The sequence below is a fragment of the Schistocerca piceifrons genome, chromosome 4 (genome assembly GCF_021461385.2).
Source record: "Schistocerca piceifrons isolate TAMUIC-IGC-003096 chromosome 4, iqSchPice1.1, whole genome shotgun sequence".
Classification (NCBI taxonomy): domain Eukaryota; kingdom Metazoa; phylum Arthropoda; class Insecta; order Orthoptera; family Acrididae; genus Schistocerca; species Schistocerca piceifrons.
The window spans coordinates 74,151,131-74,169,550 of record NC_060141.1 but is presented as its reverse complement, the minus strand read 5'-3'; the positions used below and the strand labels follow the sequence as shown (position 1 = coordinate 74,169,550).

Genomic DNA, 18,420 nt, shown 5'->3' with positions numbered 1-18,420 from the left:
TTTATCTTCATGACTTTTATGTTTTAAAAACTTATTTTAACTTCCAAATAGGTTAGTAAGTTCACAGAAATGTGATACAAGTGATGAATAAAATTTAAGTTCATTAAAAATGACAGAATAAAGTTGCATGATAAAACTGCCTTGTCCATTCAGTAAGTATAACAATTTGGCACCCCACTGTAGCATATGTTACTTTGTTGCCATATCAGAGGAACTTTATAGACTTTCTGTTTTACAGAAATTCTAAAAGTGATTTACATTTATGTCATTTCTAATGAACAAGGCAACCTAGAAACTTATAACCTGACAATAACTTACCGTGTGTGGGGATATAAGTGCACAAACAGCTGTTGAACCAGATTTGTCTTCACCACTAGCTAACTCAGGAAGGGCTCTCATGCGGGCATCCAGACGAAGGAAACCAGCACGTATTGCTTCTATTACATCATCACTTCTGAACTCTTCTGCACCCACTATACACTCAAGTAGGTGATCTGCACAATGTGCCGACACTCTCTCCCCTGCGTGTCCGTCAAATACGGCAAAGAATGACCAATCTTCCAGTCCTTCACCCAAACCTGTGACGGCACAGTGGGCATCCTCCATTTCGACACGCCAACCTTGCATGCTCGCCACACCGTAACGCAGCCCATTCCCACAGCCATGTTCATTGTGTTTTTCAGTCTTCGGTTTGTCGAGAAATGACCCCATCCTGTCAGATTCGTCTTACCTATGACGATCCTTCATCTGTAAGCAATTGAAATATTAAAGTCTTTAGATATCAGTTGAGATAACATAGAGATTTTGGTTCTTCACTATTAATATACTCAAAAAAATACAATAAATAAAGTATCACAATCTTACAGTTTATTAACTAACTTCTATATCTCTGAAGTCAGTGGGGAACAAGTCTACTATCCAACACAGCTCTCTGCAAGGACATCAATATATTTAACGTCATTCATTACTCTACTAAACTGTGTGAAAATCTGCAACACAGTAACAAAACTTTAATGATACTATCGTTTCAAAGCAACATTTTTTCTTCTTCTTTCTTCCACATTGGCAGATAGTAAAATACACTCAATATAGCAAAAGGGCATTTCTTTCCTTTCCTTCTAGTGTGTTTATTGGTGTTAGTTTTACCGCTACATCTTGCTCTGATAAGATCCAATTCAATCAAGAACCACAAATTTCAGATGTCTCATACAAATCATACAGTATAAATGTCTATCTGAATGTTCCAGCTTTACTTGAAAACAATAAGAATAAAACTGCTGGACAACCCTCAGAAAAAAATAGTCTATACAGGGATGGTACAACAGAAAAATAGCTTTTGGAGTACATATTGCTAATTGGACATTGAAACAAAAGAAGATTTTCATGAAATACCATCACTGACTTGGTGATGAAAACAGTGTTTCAAAATGTATAAATGATACAAAAATCCAATATTTTGCCCTCTTTCAGTGTAAACATTCCACATAATATAGTTCTCATTGTTACATCTATCAGGAAATACTGATATTTGAAGAATTTATGGAGTCCTTAAAAGCAGTAATGCATACAGTGAAACGTGTGTCCCCACCCCCCCCCCCCCCCCCCCACAACGAAGTGAATAACAGATGTTCACATCTTGATGCCATTTAACAACTAGTCACTAAACATATAAGTGATACACAAATAAATTTCAATATTATAACTTGAGCACTATTTCCAAAGAGTGAAACACAGTCACTATGTCGGATCAAGAGGAATGTTCCATACAAGTCATTGGCTTTGGCCAATGACGTACACCGAGGTGACAAAAGTCATGGTACAGCGATCTGCACATATGCAGATGGCACTAGTATCACTTACAAAAGGTATAAAAGGGGCAGCAGCACATTGGTGGAGCTGTTATTTGTACTCAGGTGATTCATGCGAATAGGTTTCCAATGTGATTATGGCTGCTTGAGAGGAATTGACAGACACTGAATGGGGAATGGTAGTTGGAGTAGATGCGTGGGACATTCCGTTTCAGAAATCATAAGGAAATTTAAAACACCAAGATCCACAGTGTCAAAAATGTGCTGACAGTGCCAAATTTCAGGTATTACCTCTCACCAAAGACAACGCAGCGGCCAACAGACTTCACTTAATGACCAAGAGCAGCAGCATTTGAGTAGAGTTTCTATGTTAACAGACAAGTAACACTGTGTGAAGCAACCACAGAAATCAATCTGGGATGCACGACGAACATATCTGTTACGACAGTGTGACAAAATTTGGTGTTAATAGGCTATAGCGGCAGACGACTGAAGCGAGTGCCTTTGCTAACAGTAGAATAAATTCCTTCTCCTGGGCTTGTGACCACACTGGTTGGACCCTAGACAACTGGAAAACCATGGGCCGATCAGATGAGTCCTGATTTCAATCTGTAAGAGATGATGGTAGGGTTCAAGTGTGGTGCATACTCCATGAACCTATGGACCCAAGTTGTCAAAAAAGCACTGTGCAAGCTGGTGGTCGCTCCATAACAGTGTGGGCTGTGTTTATGTGGAATGGACTGGGTCCTCTTGTTCAACCAAAAATTGTTATGTTCAGCTACTTTGAGACCATTTGCAGCCATTCATGGACTTCATGATCCCAAACAATGATGGAATTTTTATGGATGACAATGCACCACGTTACCGGGCCACAATGGGTCACAACTGGTTTGAAGAACACTCTGGACAGTTCAAGCAAATGATATGGCCACCCAGATTGCCTGGCATGAATCACATCAAAACATTTAGAGGACATAATCGAGAGGTCTGTCCGTGTACAAAATCCTGCACTGGCAACACTTTCGCAGTTATGGACGGCTACAGAGGCAGCGTGGCTCAATATGTCTGCAGGCAACTTCCAATGACTTGTTGAGTCCATGCCATGTCAAGCTGCTGCACCCCGTGGGCAAAAGGAGGCCCAACACAATGTTAGGAAGTCCCATGATTTTTGTCACCTCAGTGTACTGCTGTCGTTTTACTTTTTAGTGCATATATTCACAGTTTAGTTATTAGCTGCCAAAGCCAATGAATATGAAGCAAATAAGACATGAAAAAAAATAATAAATAAATAAATAAATAAAATAAACTGGTGACAGACTGACCCGAGGCTTAGCCTGAGTTACAGGTTAGGTTGGAAGGTAACAGTTTGGTTGTGAGTGGCAAAGCCAACGAATGTGGCACTAAAGAAACCTGGTTGTGGTGAAAGTCTGATCTGTAGCTTAGCCTGTTAGAAAAAAATTGCCAATAACATCACATGAAAGTGCTCATACTGTTGGTCACGTTTCCTATGTCTACATCAACATCAGCAAGATGATAAAATTACAGAGCACACAATGTTACCAGCGAAGCAAACTGGGAAAAAAAAAAAAATTAAATTTCAGTATTTAGACTCTACTGGCTTTTATTGTGATTATTAGATATCGGGCCAAAAAAAGATAAGAAACAAGTTCCTAGAAAAAGATCTTTCACGAGATAGTGGCAATAGAAGCATTCAGCTTGTTTCTCCACACTTTCAAGTACAGCAGACAGTGTCTGGTATTGCATTACCACAAATCAGAAAGAGAGACCTTCTCTTTTTGTACAGTGCTAACAACATCCACATAGTCTGACTAATCTATAAAGCTCTTTTAGTCATTTAGAGCAGTATACCTGAATATAAAGCCAGAGAGACATTTAGACAGATAGAACAGACTTATATGATACTTTGATGTGCAGTATAACTGGTGTACACGGTAAACTCAACAGGGGAGATGAATCAAGTGGTTTAAGAGGACAGCACTATGAGTTATGGAAGGCAAAGTTCTACAAATAAAAGGAAACAGAGCAAAAAGAGCCAAGGAGGCAAATGAATAAATCATGAGAGGTATGAAATAAGAATAGAAAAGAAAAAGAACAGAGGGGAAAGGATGGGATAGGAAAGTACGAAGAAGAAAGTGTGTTCAATGTCTCCTGTTTCATATATGGTAATTGGTCGAAATTCATCAAACTAGTTGCTCTGGCACTCCTATGTGGTTTCCTTTACAGATGTTACACTTTCCCAGAGTCAATATAAGTTTCCATTTGTCTTCCGTATCACCAGTTTCACATATTCATCCTATTTCACATCATTTCTTGTTGTTACATCCAGATACTCAAACAACGTGATGAGCTAATGGCGTAGAAAATGAGAAATTTCAAATAGTAACTGACTGAAACGTGGTTTCTGGTTACCTTATATAGCAGTGATACACGCTTTGATGTCATCGGTTCTTCATCCATCATCATATAAGGCACTATTATGCCTTGTGTCTGCATGCCTACTTTAATCTCATGATGGTTGGGTTCCACTCTGTATTCAGATTCAAACTGCTGTTGTTATTCATTATGTTTTTGTCTACGGTGACTTTTACTACACTATACTTGAAACTGTTACCATTTGTGATGATAGAGATGTGACACTGAGTGCAATTTTGTATCAATTTTTTCACTACATGTTCAACTACCACAAGTCTCTCTGGATAATGTGGTCACAGACATCTCACATTCAATCTGGCATTCTACTGTGCACAAGTTCTATCTACCATAGAACTGTCTGCACTTACATGGTACTTTGTAAGTTCTTTAAATTCAGTTGATTACTTTCTTTCACATGTCTCATGAGGCTGACTTTACATTATGTCTGTTCAGGTGATGGCTTATCTTTCCCATCACAAACCATGGAATGGCAAGAACACAAGCTTTTTACTTTCCTCCTCAGCAATGTTCTGCTTGCAGATACCTCCCAAAATTAATTGCAATATTCATCTGTTCCCATATTCAATTTCACAGAATACTTTTCTTAGGCAGTTCTGTACTCTTGCCACATTTCCAGCATCAGAGAGCACTTCTGCGCAACAAATCAAGCTTATCGTAGCACCATTGACAGGGAGAGTAAACATCTGACACTCTTGATGTTCTCTGGTTCAGTGACAGGGAGATTTGCAGCTTCTGAAGATATAACATTATGTCAATCTTTAGGCTTCTAGCTAAAACATATCAACTTGTGAAAGGCTCATTGAAGCATGCTCATAAAAAGTGCTTCTGAATATGCTACCCAGGAAATCAGCGGTAGCTGAATGTGAACTAAAAATTGGCAGAAACTGGCATTCAATGACACCACTACCTTCACCAGGACTAACAGTTTCTGGGAAAATATAATAAAAATAATCTATAGAGATCAAAATAACAATAATAAATTATTAGGCAGAACTGATGGCCAGTACTTACAGTAGAATCCCATTAATCCGAACTAATTGGGACAGTACCTTGTTTGGATTACCGATTTGTTCGGATTAGCCGGACTTACGGCGACAAGTTTCTCGAATGAAGTATACCAAGCAGATAAGTACGTACACCATGGTAACAAATGGCAACAAGTGTGTGAACAATGGCTCACTCTTCACTCCCTCCCCTGGTTGTTGTGCATTGTTGAGACCTTTGTACTGTCTGAAGTCAGTGCACTGCCAGTTGGCTCGCAAAGCGCTTGGTTATGTTAGTTATCGATCGCTGGCATCTGTAACAGTATTTGTTCAGGTGTAGTGGTGTACATAATTTCGTCATGAGTAATTGGAAATCTACAACGTTAACTCTCAAAGAAAAACTGAATGGTTTGAAGCGGATAGACAATGGTGAGATTGTATCTAAACTGGTAACGGAACTGGGTGTTGGTAAAGCAACCATTTGTGGTTGGAAGAAGAACCAAGTGAAGCTTGGACAGTCCTGTGCAATGTCTTCAGGAAAAACACTTGAAATTCAGCTGACTTTGAAACAGTCACAGTACGATAAAGTGGATGAAGCTCTTTTCCTTTGGTTTACACAGGAAACAAAAAGGGAACCCCCTTTGAGCGGAGTCCTGGTTCAGGAGAAAGATGTTTACCTAAACAAGTTAATGAATGGTCATGAGTCTTTTAGTGCAAGTACTGGTTGGTTGGACAAATTCAAAAAAACGTCATAGAATCCATCAGCTAATAATTACTGGAGAGAAGCTTTCTTCCGACCTTGATGCAGTGAAGGAATTACTTGGGTGAGCTTGTAAAAATGATAAGAGAGGGAAAGTATTCTCCTCAACAAATTTATAACACTGACCAGACTGGCCTTAATTTTAGAGCATTGCCAGCAAAAAGCTTGGCATCAAAGCAGAAGACCATGCTCCTGCTTTTAAAATGTGCAAAGATTGTGTGATTTTTTTTAGTGTGCAGCAACGCTGCTCGTAATCACAAGCTGCCTTTAATGCTGATAGGCAAATCTGCTAGGCCCAGAGCTTTTAAACTGCAACATGAATTCCCTGCCCATATATTATCACAACCAGAAAAAAGCATAGATGGATGGTAAGCTGTTCAAAGAATGGTTTCACGGCAAGTTTGTTCCCTCTGTTCAACAGTACTCTAAGGAAAATCATTTGTCTCCCTGTGCAATCCTTTTGATTGATAATGCGCCATCTCGCCCCAGCACTGAGGAATTATGTGATGGAGAAATTGTGGTGAAGTTTTTGTCACCGAATGTTACACCACTTCTACAGCCGATGGACCAGGGCATACTGCAAACATTAAAGCTGATTTACAGAAAACAATTTTTAAGAATGCTGATCCAAGATGATAGCATTCCTTTAATGGACATAATAGAAAAGACCAATGTGAAGGATATTGTTTATTGGGCCACTGAGGCACGGCAGAATATTTCAGAAAATACTCTGACAAAATTGTGAAGAAAACTGTGGACATGTCTTGAATTTCAGGACAACCTAGTTGAAAATGAAGAGGAAAATCTACTACAAATGATACAGACAAACCCTGGATGTGAAGAAGCTAGTGAAGCAGACATACATGTGTGGATGGCAGCAGATGGGGCATGTGTGGAAAACCTGCTTTTGTGTGAAGTTTGTCTATCAAACCATGTGTGACAATTCTGCTTATAGGCAGCAGTTATGGGAGGGGTGTGGGCCAGCAGCTTCAGGAGAAATTAGGTGCAGGGTACCAGGTCACAAGTTTTGTGAAACCAGGTGACAGAAAACTTAGGTCAGCTATGCAGGGACTTTGAAAAGGAAGGTAAGGTAAGGTAATTATGGTTGGGGAAACAAACAGCCTGGCTATGAATCCAATATACAGTATTGGGAGTGACCTGGATAAAATAGGAGCAGAAACTAAGCACACAAATGTGGGGTTTGTGGAGGTCTTTCAGTGCCATGATCAGCCCTGGGTAAACACTGCTGTAAGGCATGTTAAAACTGAGCTGAATAGGATGCTCCAGACACCGGCAAAATCTAACATAAGTGTTGTTCCAGTAAATGCTATTGGTAGGTGGGGACATGGCCTGCACCTGAATAGGATGGGAAAAAATAAGTTAGCTTCTCTGTTAGCAGAAACTGTAAGGGGGTCCACAGTCACACAAGGGGTGATCCCTGTGGTTAATGGGTCCTGGCAGACAGATTATTTTAAGTTAAAGCCAAAGTCCAGACAGATGAAAATTAAGATAAATAGAATAAAAGAAACTTCATTCACAGTAAATACGGGTAACTGTGAGGTCAGTATCAACTTACTTCATCAAAATATCACGGGAATGAAAAATAAAATAGATGAGCTATTAGTGTGTTTAGATGATCAAAAATAAGAATGAGATTGATATACTGTCTGTCTGAACACCATGTAACTGTGGGCATGGATAGTGTCAGTATAAGTGGGTATAATTTAGCATCTTACACTTGTAGATCTAGGATGGATGAAGGAGGAGCAGCCATTTTCATAAAACAAGGGTATATATGCAAAACTCTAGAAGCAAACAAATTTGGTGTTGATCAGCACTTTGAGGTTTGTGCATGTGCACTTCAGCTAGATAATGTATATATGATAATATATTAGCAACAGTGTACAGGTCCCCATTAGGAGACTGGAAGCTATTCATAAAAAAGTTTGACTCCCTATTATGCTGTCTGTCAGACAAAAAGAAGAAGTTATTAATCTGTGGTGATTTCAATGTAAACTTTCTAAATAATTCTGCAAGGAAAAGTGAACTAGAAGTGTTATTAACAACATACAACTTACAAGCAGTGATCAATTTCCCTACACGTATAGTTCAAGACAGTAGCACGCTAATAGATAATGTATTTGTATACAAAGAGGATGTAAAACAAACACATGCTTTCCCTGTGGTAAATGGATTGTCAGACTATGATGATGCACAACTGATTAACTTACAAAACCTAACAGGGCGTACAGTTCGGAAACCATTAAGTAAAAGTGTAAGGTCACTCAACCCAGTATCTATAGGCACTTCAAAGAAAGCTTGAGAAATGTTAATTGGGGAGATGTATATAATGAGCCAAATGCTAATGATAAATGAAAAATATTTCTTGATAAATTTATATCCCTTTTTGAACATTGTTTCCCAAAGAAAATTACTAAATGTAACACCACATACTTTTCAGAGAAACCTTGGATTACTACAGGTATTAAAGTGTCTTCAAAAAGAAAAAGAAAACTGTATGAGACAGCAAGAACTAGTAAAAATCCAGTAGTTTTACACTATAAAAATTATTGTAACTTATAGAGGAAAGTTGTAAGGCAATCAAGAAATATGTATGGTGGAGAAGGAATTAACGACTCCGGCAATAAAATAAAACCAATATGGAATGTTGTTAGAAGGGAGACAGGAAAAATAACCACTGGGGTAGGTGGTATTACTATTAAGGAGAACGAGATCATCCTAACCAACAGTAGGAGAAAAAATTGGTGAGAACAGTTCAAAAGAAAAAGCCAGGCAGTACATGTAAGAGTCTGTTTTGAAAAAAATTAATCAGATTAAGTTTCACCTAACAGCCTCTTGTGAAATAAGTAAATTATTAAATCTTTGAAAAATAAATGTTCTGTTGGAGTAGATGACATCTCTAATAAGATATTAAAACAATGTGGAGCAATTACAGCTGATGTTCTGAGTCACATATGTAATGCATCATGAACTCAAAGTATTTTCCCAGACAGGTTAAAATATGCCATTGTCAGGCCGCTCTACAAAAAGGGGGACACCACAGATATCAAGAATTACCGGCCAGTATCCTTGCTTACAGCATTTTCAAAAATCTTTGAGAAAGTAATGTGCTCAAGAGTGGTTAGCCATCTCAACAGTAATGGGAATCACAGTTCGGATTTCAAAAATGCTGTTCCACTGAGACAGCAATACACAATTTCACTGTCCACATAACAGAGTCTCTAAATAGTAAAATGTCACCAATAGGTATTTCCTGTGACTTGTCCAAAGCATTTGATTGTGTGAACCATGACATTATGTTACAGAAATTACAGTTCTGTGGTATAAATTGAATAGTATATGAGTGGTTTAAGCCATACCTACAGAACAGGAAGCAAAAAGTTTCCTTATATGGGTCAAGTGATTTAAATAAGTTTGCCACTTCATCTAACTGGGGTGAAATTACATTAGGTGTTCCACTGGGTTCAATCATGGGTCCCCTTTGTTCTTGATGTATGTGAACGACCTCCCTTCCTATCTGAAACAGGAAGCTGAACTGACACTGTTTGCTGATGATACAACCATCATTATTAATCCGGTAAAAGAAACTCCAATTGAAAATGATATAAATAAGGTTTTTGGAAAAGTCATTAATTGGTTTTCTGCAAATGGGCTTGCTCTAAACTTTGAAAAAATCACAGTACATCCAATTTTCTGCTGAAAAAAGTACAGTTCCTTCAACAAGTATAACACATCAACAGAAGTCAGTAGACAGGATAGAGCACACTAAGTTTTTGGGTGTAAACATAGATGAGAATCTTAACTAGAAAATTCATATTTTGGACCTTCTAAAGCGACTAGGTTCAGCAACTTTTGCAATCAGAATAATTGCCAGTTTTGAGGGTGTAGAAATTAGTAAGCTAACATACTTTTCATACTGTCACTCTCTGATGTCATACGGAATAATATTTTGGGGTAACTAAATGGACAAAAAGTATTCACTGCTCAAAAGAAAGTGGTTAGAATAATGTGTGGGGTTCATAGTTGCACATCTTGTAGGCATCTTTTTAAAAGATTGGGAATTCTTACAACAGCCTCACAGTACATTTACTCACTAATGAAATTTGTTCTCAACAACGTGGACCAGTTTAAAAACAGTGACATTCATGATTATAATACCAGAAAAAAGAAAGACTTACACTATCCTTTACTCAAACAATCTTTGGCACAGAAAGGGGTAAAATATGCCGCTATAAAAATTTTCGACAAATCACCAGATGAAATAAAATGTCTGACAGACAGCAGCAACAGCTTCAAAAATAAATTGAAATCATATCTCCTTGACAACTCCTTCTATACCATAAATGAATTCTTGAATAGGAATAAATAAATATATAAATATAGTATACGCATTTTGTGCCATTTAAGGAAATGGGGTAAATAACAGAAAAATTAATCCTTAAATTTAAAAAAATCTTGTTTCATATGTGCATTTCCTGTGCACTAGACACGTTCCACATCATAACAGCTACCGTACCATGCGATTGATCAATGGAACACACAGCCAACTAACTAACTAACCAACCAACCAACCTTACTGGCGCTGATTTAGTTGCTGCCTTGACTCAAGACCAGGAAGAAGTGGACTGCTGTGACAGAAGTGACAATGAGCCTGAAAGCAACAAAGGAGAGCTGGTGCCACACAGTGATACACCAGAAGCCCTGGACCTCACGCTACATTATTTAGGGCAACAGCCCACTGCTACATCTGCTGATTTGATGTTTATGAGGCGATGGCGTAACTATGCGTCATATAAGGGACTGTCTTCATTACGCCAAAAAAAACAATGATTGAGTTTTTGTCTTCTAAAAAGTAGTGATAAAATGATGTCCACAGTATTTTAGTAAGTTTGACAGCTTTTCTTTCATTGTCGTGCATTGTTTAAACCTAATGTTTTCTTGCCATTTTTTCTAATACATGTTTACTGTACTGTGTAAATTAAAATAGTGTGTATGTACAGCAGTTTATCCCACAGTTTTCCATAATTAGACTAACATTTTTCATGTTTGGATTAACCGAATGCTTGGATTAGCAAGACTCTGCTGTAGTTTCATGAGACAAAATGTTTATTACTGCTGATAGAAACACATAAAAGTAAAAGCGACACACTATCTAGCTTTTGGGATAAATAACTGCTTCGTTAGTGAGAGGAGAGGGTAAGTTTGAGGAAGTTTAAAAAGGAAGGGCAGGTCACTGACCCCAGGACAAGAGAGAGATCCACCAGTAGTGAGGATGAGTTTATATACCTTCCTTACAGACTAGTATCAGAAACAAACACATGTGCTTCACCAACAACCTTTTCCAGGCTCTCCTGTCCCACATCTACTCCACAGGTCTCATTCGCAAACAATTTTCCCATGCAGCATCCTCCTCTCATCCTCCAGCTCCATTATATTTTCATATAATATTTTCTGTCCTAATTGTTAATTGCACTGTTCAGTTCCCTCCCCACTAACCCATATTTACTTCTCACACTGTCTTTCACTATGGACTGAAGTCGTCAGCACAGTGCTAACTGGTGTACCATCTCCGACCTACTCTCTAGCAGTTCTTCTTCCATGTTTATCCTCATCCGCACTACAGGTCCAAGTGAGCTGCCCTTCCTTTTTCAACTTTCCCAACTTATCCTTCTCTCCTCCTCGACAAAGAAACTAAGTATTGTGAATGCTATGTAGTGTCTCCATTACTGTACGAGAGTACTGGAAATTCTACATATTGTGCCTCCTGAAAGTAAGTATTGACTGTCTGCATATACTTTATTAGTTTTCTCAGCTGAATCTTCCTTTGATACAAAATACTTAACTCTATCAACACACACAGTGATTTGAGTGCAGCATGGAACCCAGTCATTTTGAGGTCAAATCAGGTGTGGCAGAAACAGGATGAAAATGTTGCCTTATATGGTGATGGACAGAGCATTAGTAGCATCATGTCAAGTACCACAGCTATATAAAAATTGAGCTTAGAGTCTAACCTTTCATACATTGATTTTTCCTCACTTTTATATATAACTTTTGACTCGGCATTAACCAGACCACAATTCTTAATCACAAAACGATAAATTGTCCTCCACAATTACCCCTGATGAAAGTTTGTATATCATCAAGGGAATATCCTGTACAAGCAGATGTTCCATGCACCCTCACAATAATGTGATGCCATCTCTACAATGTGTGTAATCAGCTTAGGAAACCTTCAGAAGCATCATTTACAAATTTGTAACATATATTTTTCAAGAACACTCACTAACTTGAGAAATTCTTGCTCCAAAAAAATAAAATTTATCATATACAAAAATAAGCAGTGCCAAGCATGAATTGGTCTTCCCTCCAGCCCTTAAAATTTGGCCACAATCCTTACAGAGTTTTTAATGAATTAAAGTGTGATTCTGTAATTTTCATGGCTTATACTTTACAGGAATCTCAGAACCATGTAATTCTCTATGAAATGCAGCCGCAAAAGCCAACATGCTATCAAAGCATATTACTATTATTCTATACTAAGGAGTGGCTAAATTACACCAAAATTCTCGGCTTAATAGGTTAAGATTAAATTGTCGGGAGAGTTATAAACTGAAAACAATAACTCCACAACTGCAAACAGAATTCACTATCCTTCATCGTTCATGCATCTGTTGAAACAGTTATTCAACTCGTTCAGAATACCTTTGACAAGACATAGTATTATGAAAAGAATAGTTGATGCTCATCATTTTTGTTTTATGACAGTCTTTTTGTTGTACCTATCTGTGACTCAGCATATCCGCTATATGATGAGTAGCAACTATCCTTTTCATATTTTACATTCCATCCTGGATTTCCCCTTGTTTGATTTGACAATACAGCAATAAATTGAAGCTGCAAACTACACACCTTTATCACAGAACAAGAAACATGGTTAGGTGGCTTTACTATTCTCGACTGGACTGCTGTGTGACTGACGAAGCGATAAGTGGATGTATTTAATCCATTTTGTTTTATCGCCTATTCTGTGATACTGATAATCAATAAAGGATCGTCAATGAAAGTTTTTCATGCACAAACTACAGTCTCCAGTATCTACAGTTCGTACAATAACTCATTTCTTACCTGATGTGAAGATAGTATTTTTAAAAAAAGTAATGTAATAATGGATAACACAAAATGAAAGGGATGAAGAAGAATATTCGATACTAATCATCAGCTGTGACCAGCAACACAGGAAACATACAACAAACATCATAAACAACATGATGACAATAACATGAGAGGACAATGAAAAAATTTTCCAATGGGCAAAGTTACAAATCAGTGTGTAACCACAACCAGGTTTTTTTTCCCCGTATTCACTGGCTTTGCCAACCAATAAATAATACTGTGAAAACATGCACCAAAAGTTGACATCACAGCTACCGTCAGGTCACTGATCAAAACTGACAAATAGTGTATAATTTTCCTCTTGGTCCAATAAAAGTGTCAGGTCATGTCGTTCATGTGAATTCAATTACAAACATCACTTTCTAAACACTATATAATTGCAGTTTAGTGCAAATTGTACTTAAGTGTATTAAAACAAGCTAAAAGATTTGGCACGTTAAAACCTGGCCCTACACATGAAACGAAGGTGCAATAGCAATACAGAGTGAAGTTAATAAATCCTTAGGGCAGTGTTATATTAACTGGAAAATCAAAGTGGGTCACCATAAACCCAGAAAGTATTGTCACAAAAAAGTTATTGATCATATTACTGCAATTCCACATATTTATTTCCACATCTAGTAAAGGCTCAGCCCGCATACCAAGGAACAACTGGTAGTGCATTTGGAGTGAAAGGCTGTAAACAATTACTTATACTGAAGTCTTCCGCTTTCAAACACTTACTTTTATATGAAGTAAGTTTCTGATAAAGACTTGCTTTCCTGAAATGCTAGTCCACACAAAGCTCCACTCATAAGCATAAGATCTGAGTTGGCATAGTAAGTGTTAACATTTCATAATCCTACGGATTAAGCCTGTGTCTGATGAATGTTACAAAACTGATACTGTAGTTAATAAAACAATGGTGTTTCTGTTAAGGCAGTAAACATTACAAATCACAGTATTTCTGGTTTATACTTTAGTACTTTCACTGTGGCTATTTATAAAGATATAATTAGTCTGATCACATAAAAAGTCTAAGGGAGTCCTTACATGGCATTTTTATGGCCATGATTTCAAACAGTATGGATTTATGCCACTTCAGTGCTGAAATTCTACATTTATTGAAGTATTTGTGTCTTGTAGAAACAATATTGGTCAAAAGTGGAGGAGTTTCATAATTTTGAACTCTTATAGTACTCTACTAACTTGCCTCTATTACTGTCCACACAAATCAGTTTCACCAGCCTGGGCATGGTGGCTGATGGGAGCAACCATTAAGGCATTTCCCATTTATGGTCACTCTCATCAACCACGGCACCAAGTCTCAACTTTATTTGCGTGCATAATATTAGTTCCAAGAAATTATTTTCAGTACTGAATAGAAAGCAACTGCTTAAACTGCCAATTCAGACACATGTGGATAATCTCCTATATGTCACAACTTTGTACGAGTGGCATGCATTTTTACATATTATGGAAAATAGATCAGAATAACAGCTGCAGGTTTATAGCTCACATTTTTCCTTGACCTCTCAGTTTGAACATTCAGACACATACTACATTGGGCTTCAGTAAAACATTTGTGAACAAAATGGTTAATGCTGTGTTTCATTTCCTTTTATTAGGTTATGCTATGTTAAAAAATTGCACTGCTTTCGGAGAAATATAAATGTATGGAAAATGCTACCCCCAGTACACAACATTGTTCTCCAAAAGATCAAAATGAACCAGTTAAGTGTGATAGCGACTCCACTTAAAATCTTGGTCGTAGTTTGGCATGAGATCTAGGTTAATGTCACATTAAATGAATATTTTGTAATAAATAATATCAACAGCAAATAAATAGGCTAATGTCAACTGCAAAAGAAAGTTAAAAAGGCTACATTAAACGGACAAATCACTGACTAGCTTGTGGGGTGTATTAAGTATAGGACAACATATTTTACTTTGATGATCTACAAAGGAAACTACAAGTGAGCCCCACTACGTAACTCTTATCAATTGATCTGCCCTCAAATTTGTTAGTAACCCCACCAACTATTCCTGTTTCACACCCTGCCCCCTACTTTCTCCATCAACAAAGTCACAATTAGTCACAACGTAACACATAACACACAAAAAACTATTCAAGCTCTTCGAAGCAGAAGAAAATCAAAGGAACTAAGAATAACAATTTTTTTCAATTTGCAAAACCGTAACAGATCATTCAATTACATTTGTCAACAAAAAATATCGAATCACTAATTTTACTGTGAAGACTCTTTTACAACAATCTTAATACAATTGGCAACTGCTCTCACTAACTGACTACGATATTAGCACTCATTAGCAACGAGTCGCTGCTGATAAACTGAGTAGTAGTTGATCCTTTGACTGTGATAGGAAAACCAAACAAAAGTAAGTCTTAATATATTTAACACAAAATAAGATCAAGCCACAGAAAGTATCATGTTATGCATAAGATCTTGTGTAGTACTCTATTCCAAACATTACTCACTGGCCATTTATTCTGGACAGAGGACCCCTCCTTTACTTGAGCTAATAATCAGCAGACAGAACACATATTTACTTCATATAAACACCATAGAGACTTTAAAAGATCTCTGAAACCGTATAGTTTCATTTGATATGTACAATAAGTGGAATAATGTATCAAATGTGATATCTAGGTATGCTAAATATTTCAACTTCAAAAAATTTAACACAAACAATCCAAGCCAATTTACTCTCTACTATGCTGTTTATGGTCCTCTAGATGTTGCACATAAAATAAAAGTCAGCCTATACACTGTCATTTCAAGTGTTCTCAAACCCATAGTTACGCTTCCTTCTCTACGAATTGTGCGGTTTAACAATGTTCAAGTAACAATATTTTTAAACAACACGAAGGCCGATGTTTCTTTACTTAAATGATTTACCTGCATTTAATTGCGTACAGACATTTATAAATAATCATTTGCGAGTTTTTGGGATACGGATTTCCCCATGTGTTTAAAAAAATAAGCATTATTAATGTTACGGACGTTTGTGAAACCTCAAGTTTGGGAATACTAGATCATATTTCTCAATGATCTTTCGCCAAGTTTTCAAACACACTCACCACAGGCTGACAGCAGCACTCTGAAGGATTCGTTAAATGTTGGTGCACGATCGGCAAGAAGCTACTAAAAAACAATAAATAAATAAAGTTTTGTGTATACCCCTGACATTCTAAACATAGTCTTCTTTTCCCTCTTTCCTATCAATGAAATACAAAGAGTTTAAACGTAAATCAGTAGCACCACGCCCCACGTCCATATTATAAATCCACAGTATAACACTGTCCTTCGCACTTCAGTTTTGGTCAAACTGATGATTTATTTACAGGAATACATTTGCCACACGAAATTAACCTCTCAGCAAAGACGAACCAACTACGGTACGTATCACAACAAATTACGTCAATGTATCTTAGAACCTATGTAGTGTCATTTCCAACTTCGAAAATTACCTCGCGAGTTCAAAAAGTGTCGAACAAATTACAATTTTCCATTTTACGAACGAATTCAACTCAGATGAATGGCGGATATTTATTTCATAAATAATGCGCATGCCCCACATCTAAAAATAGTGGCCCTTGGGGATGATGTCATACCTTTCCAATCACAGCTGATAACCAACTCCGGAAGCTTCTTGATCAAAAGTTCTGCACGGGAGCCTGCAAAATTGCCGCAACGAAAATGCCTCTTCGAAAATTCGCAAGAGATTTTGGTTTTCTTTTCTTTTTGGTTGTAGCGTGGATGTATTGCCTAAGATGGAATTACAGCGTACGATGATACATTACTTGTGTTTCCTGTAACATGAGATATCAATACACGAAGGAAAGCCTTCGTCAGCAGTACTCAGAATTTGTGGTCGCCTCAAGGTGTATTCACACTGTGCGTAACGTTAGGTCACGACGATCCTATTATCCCAGCACCGAACTGCGAATATGAGGTTATGAGAAGGTATTCCACATTAATTAACACGTTCTGTCACTTTTCAGTTTCTGTAGAGTAGCAGTGGATCATAATGTGCATTTTCAGGTTTCCCGTCTCGAAGATATATTGTTGTCACTGAGGAAAGTTTTGTAACTGGAAAAGTTACATAGGACGTCAGAGAAGCGTATTTGAAGGTAATAAGATCACTGCATGCCAGCTGTGGTTCATTGACTTCGAATGTTGTGACTTTCTCAGAAAGACCATCACTAATTTTGCACATTGTAGAATATTCCGGAATGCCCTAGAGACCACTTTGCAATTTGTTGTTCACTTAGTCAGTCACATGGCCACATGCTCGATACAGCTCACTATTAACATGTTGCACAATATACAGGGCATCACACAGTTGAGTACCAGCAGCTACCAGTCGTGAGATAGCTTTTCATACCACTGAAAAGTTGACGTTGATCTACACCAAGCTTCCAGACAAGGTACCTTTAAAGTACTCATTCACGGTATAGACAGCACTTGATTCATCACTAACAAGTTCACTAAATATTTTCTACATTTTGGTGTAACAATACTCAGTAGCGTTAAGCCAAGGACCCCATAGTGTAAGAACAGACTGAGGGGGAGAGAGGCAGTGAAGGTTCTTGTTTCTTGAATTTCATCACCCTTAACAAAGCTTTCACACAAATTTTCTTGCAACAGGAAATTAATTTGTCCAGATCAGAGTAATTTCATCACATCTCCTCTGCAACTGTGTGTAACATATGTGCAAGACAAGTGAAGCATATCATACTGGGGTAGAGAATCTGAAGCCCCTTTGCTGCTTTAACTGTATGAAGTACCATCTGTTACTAGCAGCAGAACATTGCTCTCTTCACACCACACGTCCACAGTAACTTCACAGAGTTGTGAAGCAGAATGGTAATTGTCGGGTTGTCCAGTCTCTAGAGCACTTCACGTGTTAGGGAGAAAATTTCTCCAGGTCCATCAACTTCTAGAACACGAGCAACGTAATTTACAACATAACACCCACCCACATTGGTGGTTTCATCTACAGTTACAAACACCTTTTCGTCAGAACCACTAAATCGTATTTTGTAGAGTATCACCTTGTCGTGCATGGATAAATAATTCTTTCTCAATGTAAATTCATCTAGAACTGGGTGTGTTGTGTACTTCGTCAAGAACTGCCTGAAGCGTGGGTTTTTCAGCTTCTCCAATCGGATGTTCCTAGACACCATCATCCCACACAAGTCCTGAAGAATGAT

The 18,420-nt window shown here is 37.7% G+C and overlaps 1 protein-coding gene across 7 annotated transcripts in view; it reads right to left on the bottom strand.

Annotated features, from left to right (window-relative positions):
* The window catches only part of LOC124794992 (protein phosphatase 1B), a 228,502-nt gene extending 211,664 nt beyond the window's left edge, over positions 1–16,838 (bottom strand). For 3 of the 7 annotated variants that reach the window (XM_047258743.1, XM_047258738.1, XM_047258744.1), the window contains exons 1-2: positions 16,675–16,809; positions 319–747 (exon numbers count right to left, since the gene is read on the bottom strand). In XM_047258743.1, coding sequence (XP_047114699.1) covers positions 319–711 — 393 coding nt within the window. In that variant the 5' untranslated portion in view covers positions 712–747; positions 16,675–16,809. The other 4 variants (XM_047258742.1, XM_047258739.1, XM_047258740.1 and 1 more) reach the window with 4 other exon arrangements.
* Positions 16,839–18,420: the final 1,582 nt, after the last annotated feature.